The sequence below is a fragment of the Elephas maximus genome, chromosome 25 (assembly GCF_024166365.1).
Source record: "Elephas maximus indicus isolate mEleMax1 chromosome 25, mEleMax1 primary haplotype, whole genome shotgun sequence".
Lineage (NCBI taxonomy): Eukaryota > Metazoa > Chordata > Mammalia > Proboscidea > Elephantidae > Elephas > Elephas maximus.
The window spans coordinates 58,592,644-58,611,236 of NC_064843.1; the positions used below are offsets into that span (position 1 = coordinate 58,592,644).

At 43.1% G+C, this 18,593-nt stretch overlaps 1 protein-coding gene across 2 annotated transcripts in view; it reads right to left on the reverse strand.

Moving 5' to 3' along the window:
* Nucleotides 1-861: 861 nt before the first annotated feature.
* Nucleotides 862-18,593, reverse strand: part of OVOL2 (ovo like zinc finger 2) — a 50,855-nt gene continuing 33,123 nt past the window's right edge. For both annotated transcript variants that reach the window (XM_049870014.1, XM_049870015.1), the window contains one exon: nucleotides 862-1,500. In XM_049870014.1, the coding sequence (XP_049725971.1) occupies nucleotides 1,190-1,500 (311 nt within the window). In that variant the 3' untranslated portion in view covers nucleotides 862-1,189. The remainder of the gene's footprint in view (nucleotides 1,501-18,593) is intronic.

Here is an 18,593-nt window from a genome sequence, read left to right on the forward strand (position 1 = left end):
TGGAGAGGATTAGCACGTGTACCTGGCTCAGAAAGCTCCTGCGTGAACTGAGGTAAGTGCCTCTCCTGACCATGGTGCTTTCCTGAGGGTTCTGGGCCTGTCCTACTGCCCCTGTGGTCAGGGAAGTGCTGTGGAAATCACCAACCCTGCCCTTTGCCCAATCTTGGTCTCAAATCAGGCTTTACTGTCAACCCCTCATATCTCTGAGGACAGGCTTCTAAGGTGAGGAGATCCAGGTGGCCAAAGGTTGCCACACTTGGCCGCCACACCCCGTGAAGGGAACCCCTGACACCACTGTCCCTCCAGCAGGGGTCCTTTGTATACGAATGAGTATTCCTCCTATTCCTCCGCTCTGGTGTCTGCTGCATGGCTTACCCAGTGCACAGCTTACCCAGTGCACAGCTGGAGGAACGAGAAGTGCTTTCAGCCAGCAAGGCCTCAGCAAGCCAAGGCATCCTGCAGGGACTCCATGGCCATAAAAAGGTACCAGAGAGTTGATGATTTACCCACCTTTATTGGACAAGGCCGTCATGCTGACCCAAGGCCTCTCTGCCCGGCGGCCTGCGTCTATCAGTCTTCCTCTGCTATTTTTTTCTTGTTCTACCCAACACTCAAAATACACCTTTTCAAAGCCACCTCATTAATACAAAATAATCAAACCCCAAAATAACCGGGAAGTCAAACGTCACACCAGCAGCCCTCAACAGAGAGCTATAGGTCACCGCTCTCCTGTTTGTTAAAAAAAAGTTTCACAAGAACATTTCATTTATTAAAACAATTTCTGTAAACTGAGAATAATAAAATTCATGTTCTTTGCTTGAGTAGCATTTCAAGTGGAAGTACTTTTATTTTAAGGCACCGTAAAATGAAGGACTCTGTAAGGACATCTCTGCTTCCATGTGTAAAAGTCCTTTAAAAAAAAAAAAGCCTGCATGGTGATCATGGCTGTCGGAGTGTGGAAAACAAACGTCCTTCAATGCAGCTGTCCTCACCAGGACACATGCTACAGAGCTTGACATCGCTATTAAAACTGACAACCTCAGGACAGGTCCCCCATGAGGTCCCCAAAGGACAGAGAGGTACACTGAACAATTACAATTAAAAAGAGGCAGTGGGGTGGGGGACCCACAAAACCAAAGCCCCATGTAAACTTGGCAGCGTTGGCGTCTCTCCGTCCCCTTCCTCCTCCTCACTTCTCCTTCTCATTCAGGCTGGCATCCCTCTGCAGCGTGGACGTCAGCTTGTTCTGCAAAATCGCCGCCAGTTTTTTGGACGTCTTTTTGAGAAGCGTGCTGCCTGGGTGGGCACTGTTCACGTGCAGGTACAGGTCCTCCTGGGTGGGGCCCGTGTAGCCACAGTCCTCGCAGACGTAGAGCTTGTCCCGGCGTTGCTTGTACGCGTACTGCTGCTGCACCCCGTGGATCTTCTTCAGGTGGGACTCCAGGGAGCAGCGCTGGGTGAAGGCTTTGTTGCAAACGTCACATTTGTAGGGGCGGATGCCTGCAAGGGTGAGGGCAGACATGTCACTGGTGGGTCACAGCCAAGCCAGAGAGAGCCTCCAACTAGGAAGCCACTAACGGTCATCACGGCCTGGGATCCATGACAATGTGAGGAAAATGATTAAAGCAAGAAACAAAATTGTCTACAAAGGAATATAACATGCACACGAGCAAATATAACAAACATTATGGTGAATATAGCCAAAAAAAAGGCTGCCTGGATTTGGGAGGAGGATTTTTATCCCTCTCATTTTTATGCCTTAGTGTTTTAATTTTATAGTGACCAAAGTAAACTTGGTTTTTATTTTAGTTTGTATTTTCCTGGGAACAGACCATAACATGAAGATTCCAGGACAAGTGGTTTATTTGGTGATCCCCTACGTACCCGTAAGGGAATGAGGAAGGCAAGGGAGCCAACACAGACAACTTGGTTTTATCAAGTTAGTTACTGGTGTGGGTAACTGGAGCTCAGTCCTGCCAGGGAACCTTGGGAGACAGTGTAGAACATGCACCTCCGAGTTACCTCCCCCTCAGCCACTGGGTATTCGTCCGCCAGCTCCCTCAGTCATTGTTTGGGGCTGCTCCTGGGCAGCACGAAGTCCCTCCCCAGGACTTCTGTCCTTACACAGACAGGGTGGGCTCGGGCAGGAAGCCCCTTAGGGAGAGCTGCAGGAGTGGGCAGCTCAACTTAGACAGGTGTGCGTGGAGATGGTCAGGGTGAGGGCATGGATGGGGCACTGGCAGCATGTGCCACAGCTATGAAAACACCTCCAAACTAGATCTTGTGCTGGCTTTAGACTATGGCTAATTCTAGTGGAGAAGTCCCTCCACTAATGGTGCAAATAGTTAATCTGCTCGGCTGCTAACTGAAAGGTTAGAGGTTCAAGTCCACCCAGATCTACTTCCAAAAAATCAGCCATTGAAAACCCCATAGAGCACAGTTCTAATCTGACACACATAGGATCGCCATGAGTTGGAGTCAACTGTCAGCTGGTTTAATCTTAGTGAGGCTTCCGTCTGGATGGACAGTCACGTGGACAGTCACATGGACAGTCACATGCACAGTATACAGCAGGGAACTCAGCTCTTCTTACTTCCATCACCGGAATGTCGCAGCTTCATGAGGTCAGAAGGTCAAACAAAGCCATTTAATTGCAGACTATGGGAGGTGGCATTGATTATTTCAATGAACTTGAACAGTGTTTTACATATTTGCTGGAGCCTCGGAATCACCTGGATAGCTTATTAATATTTTGACTCATTCCTCCTGAGACTCACTGGGCCTGGGGTGCGGATCAGGAATCTATATTTTTAATAAACATCCCTAGATATTCTAATGTTTGAACTGGCTTTAGGGAGGCACCAACTAGGGTTGTAAGATTCTGGTTCTGGGCTCACCTGGGGTCAGGTGAGCTAGTGGCAGAGCAGAGGCCACAGTCCACACCCAACTCAGTGCCTTCCACTGTCCAAGGCCATCGTTCCAGCTGGCACCTGACCAAAGTCTCACAATCAAGCAGAAGGCTGGAGTCCATGGCAGAAGGAAACGTGCTAAGCCTGAATCTCACAGGACAGTCTAAGAAGATGGTAGCTACAGCAGATCAGCACAGCTTACCGAGCATCTGTTGTGTGCAGCCTGCTGTACCCAGCACTGCGGGGAGATGGGCAAAGTTAACAATCACAGCAAGGTCTAACTTAGGCTCTAAAGGAGGCCGCGGTGCCGCGGAAGCACAGCAACCCCAGAGATGATGAACGCTGTGAGAGGAACCTGGAGCCGGGAGGGAACACCGGGAGGAACCACAGGCTGCCTCAGAACGAGAGGACGGAAGACCACAGCCCTGAGGAACCCCAAAAGCCCTGGACTCTAGGTCTGGGGCTGGGACTAAGAAGATGCATTTTAATTTTTACATTAAAAAAATTTAGTTGTTTAAATCTAAAAGTAATATACCCCCAGGGTATAAAACGAAAGAGGAGAAATAGTTTAAGGTGAAAAAGAAAATGTATCCCTTTTCAGCCCACCCACCTCCCATTCCCCAGTCCCACTGTCAACAGGTTCTTGTGAATTACATATTTAAGTTCATACATATATACATATGCATATATATATAAAACTTGAATATTGTTGTTGTTAGCTGCCATTGAGTCAGTTCCGACTCATACTGCCCATATAGGACAGAGCAGAGCTGCCCCACAGGGTTTCCAAGGAGTGGCTGGTGGATTTGAACTGCCAACCTTTTGGTTAGCAGCCTGAGCTCTTAACCACTGTGCCACCAGGGCTCCTAAATATATATATATATATATATATATTTACATATTATATATAAAACCCACCGCCGTTGAGTCGATTCCAACACATACCAACCCTATAGCACAGAGCAGAACTGCTCCACAGGGTTTCTGAGGAGCACCTGGTGGATTCAAACTGCCTACCTTTTGGTTAGCAGCTGTAGCTCTTAACCACTACACCACCAAGGTTTCCAATGTATTTAAATATATATTTACATACACGCACATACACACACACACACACACACACACACACACACAGATATAATCGCCCTGGGTGAGGCCTGAGCAGTGGGATTTTTAAAAGCCCCCCTGGAGAATCTAACGTGCAGCCAAGCAGGAGAACGGGTATTCTGAACCACTGCCCGTCTACGTCAGTACGTGCAGGGATGTTTTTCTGCAAGCATAAACAAGAAGCCTTGGAGAGAAGGCCTGGCGTGTGTGTGGGTGCAGGGTGCTTTCCATTGCATCCCTTGCTGTACTATTTGCAATCTCAAACCACGTACTGGTATTAATAATATTTTACTATTAACAGTGATTTTTATTCGGGCAGTGGGATCATGAACTCCTCTCTTTTTCTTTTTAGCATTCCTAGGCTGGTATCAGGGTGGGCACGTGCCTCAGGCACGAAATTTTAGGGAGCACCACAAACTCAGCAATCAAGATAAATAACATTTTAATACAATATTTTAAAAAGAAAATTAATGCAAAAAAAATCCGTGATGAACAAAAGATAAAAATTTTAAATAAAGACAGGATCCAACAGTGCCATGTCATGCAAGATCGGTGCTTGATGCAAAAGGAAAAATGTGTGCCCCTAGGGGCCCTGGTGGTGCAGTGGTTAAGAGCTCAGCTGCTAACCAAATCGTTGGCAGTTCGAACCCACCAACCACTCCTTGGAAACCCTATCGGGCAGTTCTACTCTGTCCTATAGGGTTGCCATGAGTCAGAATCGATTTGACGGCAACGGGTTGGGTTTTGAGTTTTGGTTTATGTACAAGGTTTTATGTATTTTTTAATTGGTATTCCCCTCCCCTACCCTTAAATATTAGAGTAGTTGAAAAATTGAATAGCAGGTATATTAAAATTCGTATTTTTTACTTATACCGACACAGAATTTATTATAATTTTACTCTCCTGGCTTTAATGGAGGCAAACTTATCAACAGATATTTTCCAAATCTACTTTCTCACCTTAACAAAGTTCTTGGAGATTTTTTAATGTTGGTGTTCATATAGCAATTCATTCCTTTTTAACAGCACTGTGGCGTCTTATTGTATGGTTGTATCCAAATACATATTTTTTAAAATATGCTGCTCCAGCCCCCACCTTCCAGTCACATCACTGTGCCTTCTATGAGTTAGTTAGCCATGTGAGGTCTAAGGATCGCAGTGCCCCACGTTATCTGGGAGCTTGCTGGAAATGCAAAAACTCAGGCTCATCTCAGGAATCACCCTTTGAGAATCACAGATCTAAAACAATGCCAGGGGTGGTTCCGTGGCAGAATTCTCGTTTTCCATGCAGGAGACCTGGGTGCAATTCCCAGACAATACAACTCATACAGTCACCACCCATCTGTCAGTGTATGACAGATGTTGTATGTTGCTATGCTGATAAACGGGTTTCCGCAGAGCTTCAAGATCAAGATCGACTAAGAAGCCGTGGTGCTCTCCTTCCAAAAATCAGACAATGAAAACCCTATGGATCACGATGGTCCAATCCAAGGTACCAAGCAGCACTTCATTCCGTGGAGCATGGGGTCCCCATGTGTCAGGACCTACTAGAAGGCAGCTAACAACGAAAGTGATGCCAAATTAAGCCTCAGACCAGCACTTCACGTGTCTAAAGGTAGCCAAGCCCCCTGCCCCTTCCATCTAAAAAGGGTTACATGTTTATAGGTCCTTAATAGTGGCTCAAGGAGGGGGCAGGGTGAGAGAAGCCATTTTTGTTCAAAATTTTTCTAAGTACGCAGATGAGAAAGGAAGTCAATGTGGAAAAAACAAAAGAAAACATCTCCTCACTTTCATTCCACCACCTCAACAAATCAAATCCCTTTTGCTTCTTTCCAGCCTGCACCCAGACATACGCATAATTGCCTGCAGCATTCATGGACATAAACCTGTGATGGATCAATGTTATAATGAAGTATTACTCAGCCTACCAAGCAGAATGCAGGCCTATATATATTCTGTGCATTCTAGAAAAACTGGCAAAGTCAAGAAACTGCTTTATTCTCTTCAGTGCTTGGCACATAATAAATGCTCAGTAAAAAATTTTAAATGAGTGAATGAGGGAGCCCTATTGGCCCTGGGACATACAGGTCACATCTTTGCAACTAGTTTTCTATGGATTTAAGGGCTACATGACTCTCCCAAAGGAATACTGGCATACCTCAGAGATATTGCAGGTTTGCTTCCAGACCACTGCAATGAAGTGACTATTGCAATAAAGTGAATATTGTGGCTTGAATTGTGTTCCCTAAACACGTGTGTCAACTTGGCTAGACCATGAGTCCCAGTATTGTGTGGTTGTCCACCATTTTGTGATCTGATGGGATTATCCTATGTATTGTAAATCCCAATCTCTATGATGTTACTGAGGCAAAATTAGAGGCAGCTATGTTAATAAGGCAGGACTCAGTCTACAGGGTTGAGTTATATCTTGAGTCAATCTCTTTTGAGATGTAAAAGAGAGAATTAAGCAGAGAGGAGAGGGACTTCATACCACCAAAAAAGAAGCACCAGGCGTGGAGCATGTCCTTTGGAACGAGGGTCCCTGTGCTGAGAAGCTCCCAGAACATCGCAAGATTGATGGCAAGGACTTTCCCCAGAACCAACAGAAAGAGAAAGTCTTCCTCTAAAGCTGGTGCCCTGAATTTGGACTTCTAGCCTCCCAGACTGTGAGAGAATAAATTTCTGTTTGTTAAAGCCATCCACTTGCAGTATTTCTGTTACAACAGCCCTAGATAACTAACACAGTAAGCCACACGAATTTTTGGTTTCCCAGTGCGTATAAGTTATGTTTACAGTATACTGTAGTCTACTAAGTGTGCAATAGCATTATGTCTAAACAAAACAATGTACATACCTTAATTGAAAAATATTTTATTGCTAAAAATGCTAAACACCATCTGAGCCTTAATCTTTTAGAGTCGTAATCTTTTTGCTGGTGGAGGGTCTTGCCTCAACGTTGATGGCTGTTGACTGATCAGGGTGGTGGCTGCTGAAGGCTAGGGTGGCTGTGGCAATTTTTTAAAATAAGACAGCAGTGAAGTTTGCCACATCAATTAACTCTTCCCTTCATGAAAGATTTCTCTGTAGCACGTGATGCAGTTTGGTAGCATTTTATGCACAGTAGAACTTCTTTCAAAATTGGAGTCAATTCTCTGAAACCCTGCTGCTGCTTTATCAACTAAGTTTATGTAATATTCTAAATCCTTTCTTGTCGTTTCACCAATGTTCACAGTATCTTCACCAGGAGAAGGTTCCATCTCAAGAAACTACTTTTTTTGCCCATCCATAAGAATCAACTCCTCGTCTGTAAAAAGTTTTATCATGAGATTGCGTCTTTAGGCTCTACTTCTAATCCTAGTTCTCTTGCTATTTCCAGCACAGCTGCAGTTACTTCCTCCACTGAAGTCTTGAGCCCCTCAAAGTCATCCATGAGGGTTGGAATCAACTTCGTCCAAACTCCTGTTAATGTTGATATTTTGACCTCCTCCCAGGAATCACAAATTTCTTAATGGCATCTAGAATGGTGAACCCTTTCCAGAAGGTTTTCGATTTACTTTGCCCAAATCTGTGAGAGGAATCACTATCCGTGGCAGCTATAATCTTTACAAAATGTATTTCTTACATAGTAAGACTTGAAAGTCTAAATCACTCCTTGATCCAGAGGCTACAGAATGGGCGTCGTGTTAACAGACATGAAGACAACATTAATCTCCTTGCACATCTCCATCAGAGCTCTTGGGTGACCAGGTGCATTGTCAATGAGCAGTCATATTTTGAAAGGAATCTTTTTTTCTGAGCAGGAGGTCTCAACAGTGGGCTTCATATATTCAGTGAACTATGTTGTAAACAGATGTGCTGTCATCCAGGCTTTTTGTTCTATTTATAGAGCACAGGTAGGGTAGACTTAGCATAATTCTTAAGGGCCCTAGGATTTGCAGAATGGTAAATGAGCACTGGCTTCAACTTAAAGTCACCAGCTGCATTAGCCCCTAACGAGAGAGTCAGCCAGTTGTTTGAAGCTTTGAAGCCAGGCAATGACTCCTCCTCTCTAGCTATGAAAGCCCTAGATGGCATCATCGTCTTCCAGTACAAGGCTGTTTTGTCCACACTGAAAACCTGTTGGTCAGTGTAACCACCTTCACCAGTTACCTCAGCCAGACCCTCTGGAGAACGTGCTGCAGCCTCTACACCAGCACTGGCTGCCTCACCTTGCACCTTTATGTTATGGAGACAGCGTCTTTCCTTAAACCTCATGAACCAACCTCTGCTAGTTCCAGATTCTCTTCCTGTAGCTTCCTCACCTCTCTCAGCCTTTACAGAATTGAAGAAAGTTAGGGCCTTGCTCTGGATTAGGCTTTGGCTTACGGGAATGTTGTGCCTGGTTTGATCTTCTATCTAGACCACTAAAACTTTCTCCGTATCAGCAATAAGGCTGTTTTGCTTTCTTATCATTTGTGTGTTCACTGGAGTACCACTTTCAATTTCCTTCAAGAAATTTTCCTTCGCATTCACAACTTGGCTAACTGTTTGGCACAAGAGGCCTAGATCTCAGCCTATCTCAGCTTTCAAAAAAAAAAAAAGTTTTATTTTTTTTCCTCACTAAGCTTAGCTGACTTACATGGGCATGAATTGAGGCGCCCCAAAACAATTACAATAGTAACATCAAAGATCACTGATCAGAGGTCACCAAAACAGATATAGTAATGAAAAAGTTTGAAATATTATGAGAATTACCAAAATATTACACGGATACACAAAGTGATCACATGCTGTTGTCAAAATGGCGCCAATAGAATAGACTTGCTTAACGCAGGGTTGCCACGAACCTTCAATTTGTAAAAAATGCAGTATCTGCGATGTGCAACAAAACAAAGTATGCCTGTGTGCCCACCCTGGGTCTCCGTAGAAGACTTAGTAGTTTCCCAAGCCATCGTTAGCCAACACTCCAGAGAAGAAGACCCAGCTCTGTCCTCCACACTGCCTCCCACCATTCCTGGTAATCAAAAAACAAACAAACCTGATTTCAAGCCTGTTGTTATTGTTACCTGCCATTGAGTCAGCCCTGACTCAACCTTACTTACAGCAACCCCATGCACAACAGAACAAAATGCTACGCCATCACCATGATCAGTTGTAGATCAGACCTGTGATCCATAAGGTTTTCATTGGCTAATTTTCTGAAGAAGATTGCTAAGCCTTTCTTCCTAGTCTATGTTGGTCTGGAAGCTCTGCTGAAACCTTTTCAGCATCATAGCAACACACAAGCCTCCAGCGACAGACAGGTGGTGGCTGTGCGTGAGGCACATTGTCCATGAATTGAACCAGGATCTCCCGCGTGGAAGGTGAGAATTCTACCACTGAACCACCAATATCCCATGATTTCAAGCCTATGGCTCATTAATACAGAAATCCACCCAGAGATCGGTTGCTCCTTTTTAGGAGTTATTTGAAATAACCAGCTGTGGGGGAAACCAGCACACTTAAACCAGGTTAACCTAGATGCAATAAACTCCTGGATTCACAGAAACTGAGGTTCCCAATCCTACTCGTGGCATTCCCACCCCAAAGGTGATCTGAGGAGGTGATCTAGAAGTGGCTGCCCTGCATCTTGCCTGATCCTTGTCCCTTTGGAGAATAGAGCCACGCCTTGATTAAGTCCACTGTGCACAAAGTCCAGTCTCCTTCCTCCTTTACTCTACCAAAAAACCAAACCCGTTGCCATCAAGTCAATTCTGACTCACAGTGACCCACAGGACAGAGTAGAACTGCCCCACAGTGCTTCCAAGGCTATAAATCTTTACTGAAGCTGACTGCCACGTCTTTCTTCCATGGAGTGGCTGGTTGGTTTGAATGGCTGACCTTTCTGTTAGCAGCCAAGCACTTAGCCACGGCACCACCAGGGCTCTTCCTTCACTCCACAGACCCCCAGGGATAGCAAGTACTCAGTGATACAGCTTCAACAGTTTACAGTCTAGGTAAGTATAATGCAAATAAGTTCTATTCATATGCTGGCTGGTGGGTACATGAGTACTTAGCATTCATCTTTAAATTGTATTTGTTTGCACTATTGTATGTATAATTTATTTCACAATTTAAAACGTGGTTGCCATCATTCCTCTGTCAGGTTGTCATACTGTGGTAGCTTTCATGTTCCTGTGATGCCAGAAGCTTTGCCACCAGTATTCACTGGTGGTGGACGGATTTCAATGGAGCTTCCAGACTAAGACAAACTATGAAGAGGGACCTGGTGATCTTCTTCTGAAAAGAAAAAATTGGCCGGTGAGAACCTTATAAACGGCAATAGAAGATAGTCTGATAAAGTGCTGGAAGATGAGCCCCTCAGATTGGAAGACACTCAAAATACGACTGAGGAAGAGCTGCCTCCTCAAAGTAGAGTCAATCTTAATGATGCACAGAAAGCAGAGCTTTTGGGACATTCATTTGCTGATGAGGCATAACTCAAAATGAGAAGAAAACAGCTGCAAACATCCATTAATAATCAGAATGTGAAATGTTAAGAACTAGAGTCTAGGAAAATTGGAAGCTGTCAAAAATGAAATGGAACCCTTGAAGATAAATGTTCTAGGGATCAGTAAGCTGAAATGGACTGGTATTGGCCATTTTGAATTGGACAGTCATATGCTCTACTATGCTGGGAATGATAAATTGAAGAAAAATGGCATCTCAGTCATCATCAAAAAGAACGTTTCAAGATCTATCCTGAAGTACAACACTGTCAGTGATAGGATAATATCCCTATGCCTACAAGGAAGACCAGTTAAAACAACTACTATTCAAATTTACAAACCAATCACTAATGCCAAAGATAAGGAAACTGAAGATTTTTACCAATGTCTGCAGTCTGAAGTTGATCAAACATGCAATCAAGATGCATTGATAATTACTGGTGATTGGAATGCAAAAGCTGGAAACAAAGAAGGATCGGTAGTTGGAAAATAAAGCTTTGGTGATAGAAATTACGCCAGAGATCACAGGACAGAATTTTGCAAGACCAACGACTTATTCATCGCAAATGTCTTTTTTTCTACAACATAAATGGTGACTATACATGTGGAGCTAGCCAGATGGAATACATGGAATCAAATCGACTACATCTGTGGGAGGAAACGATTCAAAAGCTCAATTTCATCAGTCAGAACAAGGCCAGGGGCTGACTGCAGAACAGACCATCAACTGCTCATATTAAAGTTTAAGCTGAAGCAGAAGAAAGTTAAAACAAGTTCACAAGAGCCAAAGTACAACCTTGCACATATCCCACCTAAATTTACAGACCACGTCAAGAACAGATTTGAGGCATTGAATACCAACAACCAAAGACCAGATGAGATGTGGGATGACATCAAGAACGTCATATATGAAGAAAGCAAAAGTTCATTAAAAAGACAGGAAAGAAAGAAAAGACCAAAATGAATGTCAGAAGAGACTCTGAAACTTGCTCTCAAACACAGAGTAGCTAAAGTGAATGGAAGAAAAGATGACGTGAAAGAGCCGAACAGAAGATTTCAAAGGGTGGCTCAAGAAGACAAAGTATCATAATGAAATGTGGAAAGATCTGGAGTTAGAAAACTAAAAGGGAAGAACACACTCGGCACTTCTCAAGCTGAAAGACCTGAAAAGAAAATTCAAACTTCAAGTTGTAATACTAAAGGATTCTATGGGCAAAATATTGAATGATGCAGGAAGCATCAGAAGAAAGGAATACAAAGAGTCATTGTACCAAAAAAAATTGGTTGACATTCAACCATTTCAGGAGGTAGCATATGATCAAGAACCAATCGTACTGAAGGCAGAAGTCCAAGTTGCACTGAAGGCACTGGCAAAAAACAGAAATTGACAGAACACCAATCGACAGAATACCAATTGAGATGTTTCGGCAAACTGATGGCAATGCTGGAAGCACTCACTCATTTATGCCAAGAGATTTGGAAGACAGCTACTTGGCCAACCAAGTGGAAGAGACTCACATTTATGTCCACTCCAAACAAAGGTAATCCAACAGAATGCTGAAATTATTGAACAATATCATTAATACAACATGCAAGTAAAATTTTGCTGAAGATCATTCAAAAACGGTAGCAGCAGTAGATCAACAGAGAACTTCAAGAAATTCAAGCTGGATTCAGAAGAGGTTGCTGATGTCAGATAGATCCTGGCTGAAAGCAGAGAATACCAGAAAAATTGTTTATCTGTGTTTTATTGTCTATCAAAGGCATTCGATTATGTGTATCATAACAAATTACGGATAACATTGTGAAGAATGGGAATTTCACAACATTTAATTGTGCTTACGCGGAAATAGTACATAGACCAAGAGGCAATCGTTCAAACAGAACAAGAGGATACTGCATGGTTTAAAATCAGGAAAGGTGTGTGTCAGGGTTATATTCTTTCACCATATTTATTCAATCTCTACGCTAAGCAAATAATCCAAGAAGTTTGACTATGTGAAGAAGAACGTGGCATCGGAATTAGAAGACTGATTAACAGCCTGTGACATGCAGATGACACAGCCTTGCTGATTGAAAGCAAAGAGGACTTGAAACACATCCCAATGAAGATCAAAGACTATGGCCTTCAGTATGGATTATGCCTCAACATAAAGAAAACAAAAATCCTCAAAACTGGACCAATAAGCAACATGATTACAAATGGAGAAAAGATTGAAGTTGTCAAGGATTTCACTTTACTTGGATCCACAATCAATGCCTATGGAAACTGCAGTCAAGAAATCAAATGACATATTGCATTGGGCAAATCGGCTGCAAAAGACCTCTTTCAAGTGTTTAAAAGCAAAGACGTCACATTGAGGACTTAGGTGTGCCTGACCCAAGCCACGGTATCTTCTTTTTAATTTTATTTTTATTGTGCTTTAAGTGAAAATTTACAGTTCATGTTAGTTTCTCATACAAAAGTTTATGCACATATTGTTATGTGAACCTAGTTTCTCTTCCTACAATGAGACAGCACACTCCTCTCCACCCTGGATTTCCCTTGTTCATTCAACCAGCTCCTGTCCCTTTTTGTCTTCTCATCTTGCCTCCAGACAGGAGCTGCCCGTTTAGTTTCATGTATCTACTTCAGTTAAGAAGCAATCTCTTCACGAGTATCACATTATATCTTATAGTCCAGCCTAATCTTTCTCTGAAGAGTTGGCTTCAGGAATGGTTTCAGTTCTGGAGTAAGACAGAGTCTGAGTGCCATGTCTTCTGGGGTCCCTCCAGACTCAGACCATTAAGTCTGTTCTTTTTACTAGAATTTGAGTTCTGCACCCCACTTTTCTCCTGCTCCATCAGGGACTCTCTGTTGTGTTCCCTGACAGGGCGATCACTGATGGTACTTGGGTACCATCTGGTTCTTCCAGTCTCAGGCTGATGGAGTCTCTGGTTTATGTGGCCCTTTCTGTCTCTTGGGCTAATATTTTCCTTTTGTCTTTCGTGTTCTTGATTCTCCTTTGTTCCAGGTGGGTTGGGACCAATTGATGATCTTAGATGGTAGCTTGCTAGCTTTTAAGACCCCAGACAGCACTCACTTAATAAACTTTTTTATCCCAACTGACCTAGAAGTCCCCTGAAACCATGGTTCCCAGACCCCCGACCCTGCTACTCTGTCCCTGGAAGTATTTGGTTGTATTCAGGAAACTCCTTAGCTTTTGTTTTATTCCAGTTGTGCTGACTTCCCCTGTATTGTATGTTGTCCTTCCCGCCACCTAAGATAATTCTTGCCTACTATCTAGCTAGTGAATACTCCTCTCCCTCCCCACCCTCATAACCACCAAAGAATGTTTTCTTCTGTGTTTAAACCTTTCCTTGAGCTCTTATAATAGTGGTCTCACACAATATTTGTCCTTTTGTGACTAATTTCACTCAACATAATGCCATCCAGATTCATCCATGTTATGGGATATTTCACGGATTCATCATTGTTCTTTATCATTGCATAGTATCCCATTGTGTGAATACACCATAATTTATTTATCCATTCATCCATTGATGGGCACCTTGGTTGCTTCCATCTTTTTGCTACAGTAAACAGTACTGCAATGAACATGGGTGTGCATGTATGTATTCGTGTGATGGCTCTTATTTCTCTAGGATATATTCCAAGGAATGGGATTGCTGGATCTTATGGTATTTCTATTTCTAGCTTTTTAAGAAGTGCCAAGTCAATTTCCAAAGTGGTTATACCATTTTACATTCCCACCAGCAGTGTGTAAGTGTTTCAGTCTCTCCACCACCTCTCCAACATTTATTATTTTGTGTTTTTTGGATTAGTGCCAGCCTTGTTGGGATGAGATGGTATCTCACTGTAGTTTTGATTCGCATTTTTCTAATGGCTAATGATAGTGAGCATTTTCTCACGTATCTGGTAGCTGCCTGAATGTCTTCTTTGATGAAGTGTCTGTTCATATCTTTTGCCCATTTTTTAATTGGGTTATTTGCCACTTTGCTGTTGAGGTTTTGCAGTATCTTGTAGATTTTAGAGATTAGCCACTGATTGGATTTGTCATAGCCAAATTTTTTTCCCAGTCTGTAGGTTGTCTTTTTACTCTTCTGATTAAGTCTTTTGATGAGGATAAGTATTTGATTTTTAGGAGCTCCCAGCTGTCTAGTTTCTCTTCTGGTGTTTGCACATTGTTAGTAATGCTTTGTATTCTGTTAATGCCACATATTAGGGCTCCTAGCATTGTCCCCATTTTTCTTCCATGATCTTTATAGTTTTAGAATTTATATTTAGGTCTTTGGTTCTTTCTGAGTTACCTTTTGTACATGGTGTGAGGTATGGGTCTTGTTTTATTTTTTTGCAGATGGATATTCAGTTATGCCAGCACCATTTGTTAAAGAGAATGTCTTTTCCCCAAGTAATGGACTTTAAGCCTTTGTCAAATATCAGCTGTTCACAGGTGGATGAATTTATGTCTGGATTCTCAATTCAGCTCGATTGGTCTATGTATCTGTTGTTGTACCAGTACCAGGCTGTTTTGACTACCACAGTGTGAGGCCTCCCACTTCATTCTTCTTCTTCAATAGTACTAAGCCATGGTATTTTTGATTGCCTCATGTGCATGCGAAAGCTGGACAATGAATAAGGAAGACTGAGGCATCGATGCCTTTGAATTATCGTGTTGGCGAAGAATATTGAATATACCATGAACTGCCAAAAGAACGAACAAATATGCCTTGGAAGAAGTACAGCCAGAATGCTTCTTAGAAGCCAGGATGGCCAGACTTTGTCTCGCGTACTTCAGACATGTTATCAGGAGGGACCAGTCCCTGGAGAAGGACATCATGCTTGGTAAAGTAGAGGGTAAGAGAATAAGAGGAAGACCCTCAATGAGATGGATTGACACAGTGGCTACAACAATGGACTCAAAAATAGCAATGATTGTGAGGATGGCACAGGACCAGGCAGTGTTTCGTTCTCTTGTACATAGGGTCGCTATGAGTTGGAACCGACTCAACGGCACCTAACAACAGCAGGTGGGTGGTAGAAAGAGGTGAAAGGGAGACTTCCTTCATTGTAAACTCTTGAATTTTGCACCACCGGTCTGCATTACCTAGTCCAAAAAGTATTTGTTTATTGGCTTATCAAAATGGGTTTTTCCTTTTTAAATTTCCTATTCCAAATACCAAGACTTTGTATCACACATCCCCCGCCACCCAAATTTTTTACTATTGAAACTTTCAGCTTGTTTACATTACCATAGCTCAAACCAAAAAAAAAACCCAAATCCGTTGTCTTTGAGTTGATTCCAACTTCGTGGTGACTTCATGTGTTATACAGTAGAACTTAGCTCCATGTTTTCTTAGCTGTAAGCTTTACAGAAACAGATCTCCAGACCTTTCTTCTGAGGTGCAACTGGGTGGGTTCAAACCACCAACCTTTCAGTTAGTAGTTGAGAACAAACTGTTTGTGTCACCCAGAGACCTTGCCATAGCTCAAGTCCTTTACTGAATTTTATCCAAACTTGAACTTCTGCGAGAATCTAGTTTTTTTCACAGGTCTACTGGTAGGAATGGACCTTTAGGGAAATCTCCCAAGAAAGCAATTTGACAATGTCCATAAAAGCCATAATTTGTCTACCCTTTGACCCAGCAATTCCACTTCAGGGAAATAATTCTACATAAAAACTCACACAAGTAGGCAAAGACTATACAATATCCTTTGTAGTACTGCCTGAAATGAAAAGAAGGAAAAAAAAAAAAAAACCCTGAAATTTGAAACACGTGTCATCAATTGGGGAATGGGAAAATTAAGGTGCCTGCATAATTGAAATTATATTACCATGTCATACGATGAACACTTTGACAGCTATTGGAAAGAATGGGGTGTGCCTACCTGTGCAGATATGAAACAATCTCCAAGACATATACGAAAAGGCACAACGTGCACTCTGGGAAAAAAATTAAATGGTGGTTTGCTCTCCAGAGTGGAACTGGGGCTTGTATTACTTTGTAGTTAAAAACACATTAAAATAAATTCAAGATTAAAAAATAAAAGAGCGAAGAGAGACTGGTAACTGAGAGGCAAAGCCAAAGGCTGCATTCCCTAACAAGGCCGCTAGAGGTGGAGGCTGCTTATCCTTCCGTTCTTTTTTCCTCCATCTGCCCCACTCCAAACTTCTCCCAATCTGTGTTTTCCCAAATCCGGGCAATCCTTCCCTTTAGGCTCCAAACAAAGACGCCATTGTTTTCTCTTCAGTCAGGATGGGATTTGTTTGCCTTCTATTCTTCTCTTTGTAGCCCTGATGGAAGATAAGGTCGAGGACAGTCCACGGGCAGGCGGGGCAAGCATGCAGCTTCGGCCAAGGACCACCCCCTTCCCTGACCTTATCTGTCCCTTGATCTGAATTCTTTAGCTTCTCTCCTTGTAACTCAGAAGCTTGCGCAGCAATGGAAGCACCCTGAATTGACTGCTTTATTCCAGCCTGAAGTTGTAAAGTTATAACCAAGTGTGAGTGGACTACCTCCCTGGGCCACTGCTCCTCCTCCCCCGAAGACTGAGCCTAGAACCCCACACATGTGTGCCCTTTTCAACTGTTTATAGGGGTGCCTTTCGGTGGCTTGGAGCTCTGGTGGTATAGCAGTTAAAACTCGGCTGCTAACCAAAAGGCTGGCCACTTGAATTCACCAGCTGCTCCTTGGAAACCCTATGGGGCAGTCCTACTCTGTCCTATAGGGTCACTATGAGTCGGAATTGACTCCACTGCAATGGGTTTGCTTTTGGGGTGTTTTTTTTTTTTTTGGTTTTTAGGTGGCTTGTACTTTCTTCTCTACAATGTTGTATCTTAGCTGGAGTGTTCTATAGAATAACAGTCCATTTACCAATGACTGAAAAATGAATAATATAATCTTTTCAATAAATGCTGAACTTGAATGTGAGCCTGGCACACCTTGTCATACCTGTAAACACCACCAAGAACCATGGGTGACATAGCAGGGCACTCAGTAAACATTCTGCATCTCCAGCAAGCTCCCAGATGATATTGATGCTGCTGGGACACGGGCGACACTCTGAGTAGCATGGGTGTCAAACACTTAGTGCACAGTCTGCCCCATATAAATGATATCCCACAACCAAAGTGAATTATTTACTTCCCAGCTGATTCAACTTAAGACACTTAAATAAGTTTTCCTCTTCTCCAAGGAGTTCCTGGGTGGTGCAAACCGTTAACACACTAGGCTGCTAATTGAAAGGTTGGTGGTTTGAGTCCACCCAGAGGCACCTCAGAAGAAAGGCCTAGCCGTCTACTTCCGAAAAATAATCAGCCATCGAAAACACTATGGAGCATAGTTCTACTCTGACACTCATGGGGTCTCCATGAGCCAGAGTTAACTAGACAGCAACTGGTTGGTTGGGTTGGTCCTCCAAGAAACTGCCCTGGGCAATTGGCTTCCCAGAAGCCTAGAAGATTAGGCCGCCCTTGCCCAGTGTCTGAATGAAATGGGCATATGAAAGTCCAGCTCACTTGCCAATAGAGAGGACACCTTGGTTGTACCACTCAAATTCCAGAGCTCCTGTGGGATCAGGCTGAGTGAGGCTGGACTCCAGCTTAGTCCACAGCCTTGTTCAACTCCTTCCCCCGCCCTGCTTGCTTCCTCCACTCCCCTTCAGGTTCCTCCCGAGCCCTCCCTCAATGAACGAACCACCTTACAAAAATCAGCATCACAGACTACTTCTAGGGAGCCCAATTTAAGGCAATTTGGGTTGAAAATAGCCATTCATTTGCTGATAAATTTCCATACAATGTTATGGAGTTTTCTTCTGCATTCGGTTCTGTCTTCCAGTCTTCACTCAGATGTCATTTGACTAACATCCCCCACCCCTCACCATCTCACCCACACACAGCCCTCTGATTTACGATTTTCTCAGTGAAGTCATACCCCCAAAAAAGAAGTCCTAATCCTTCCTTTCATCTGCTTGGATATTAATGTAAGATATTTTCAAGCTCTGGTTTCCCTGGATCTTTTCCAAGATATTTTCTTGTATCTGCAGTCTTTCCTTAGACGCCCTGTTCTCTTGATAGTTACAGGGAATAGGAAGAAACACCAGGGGGAGG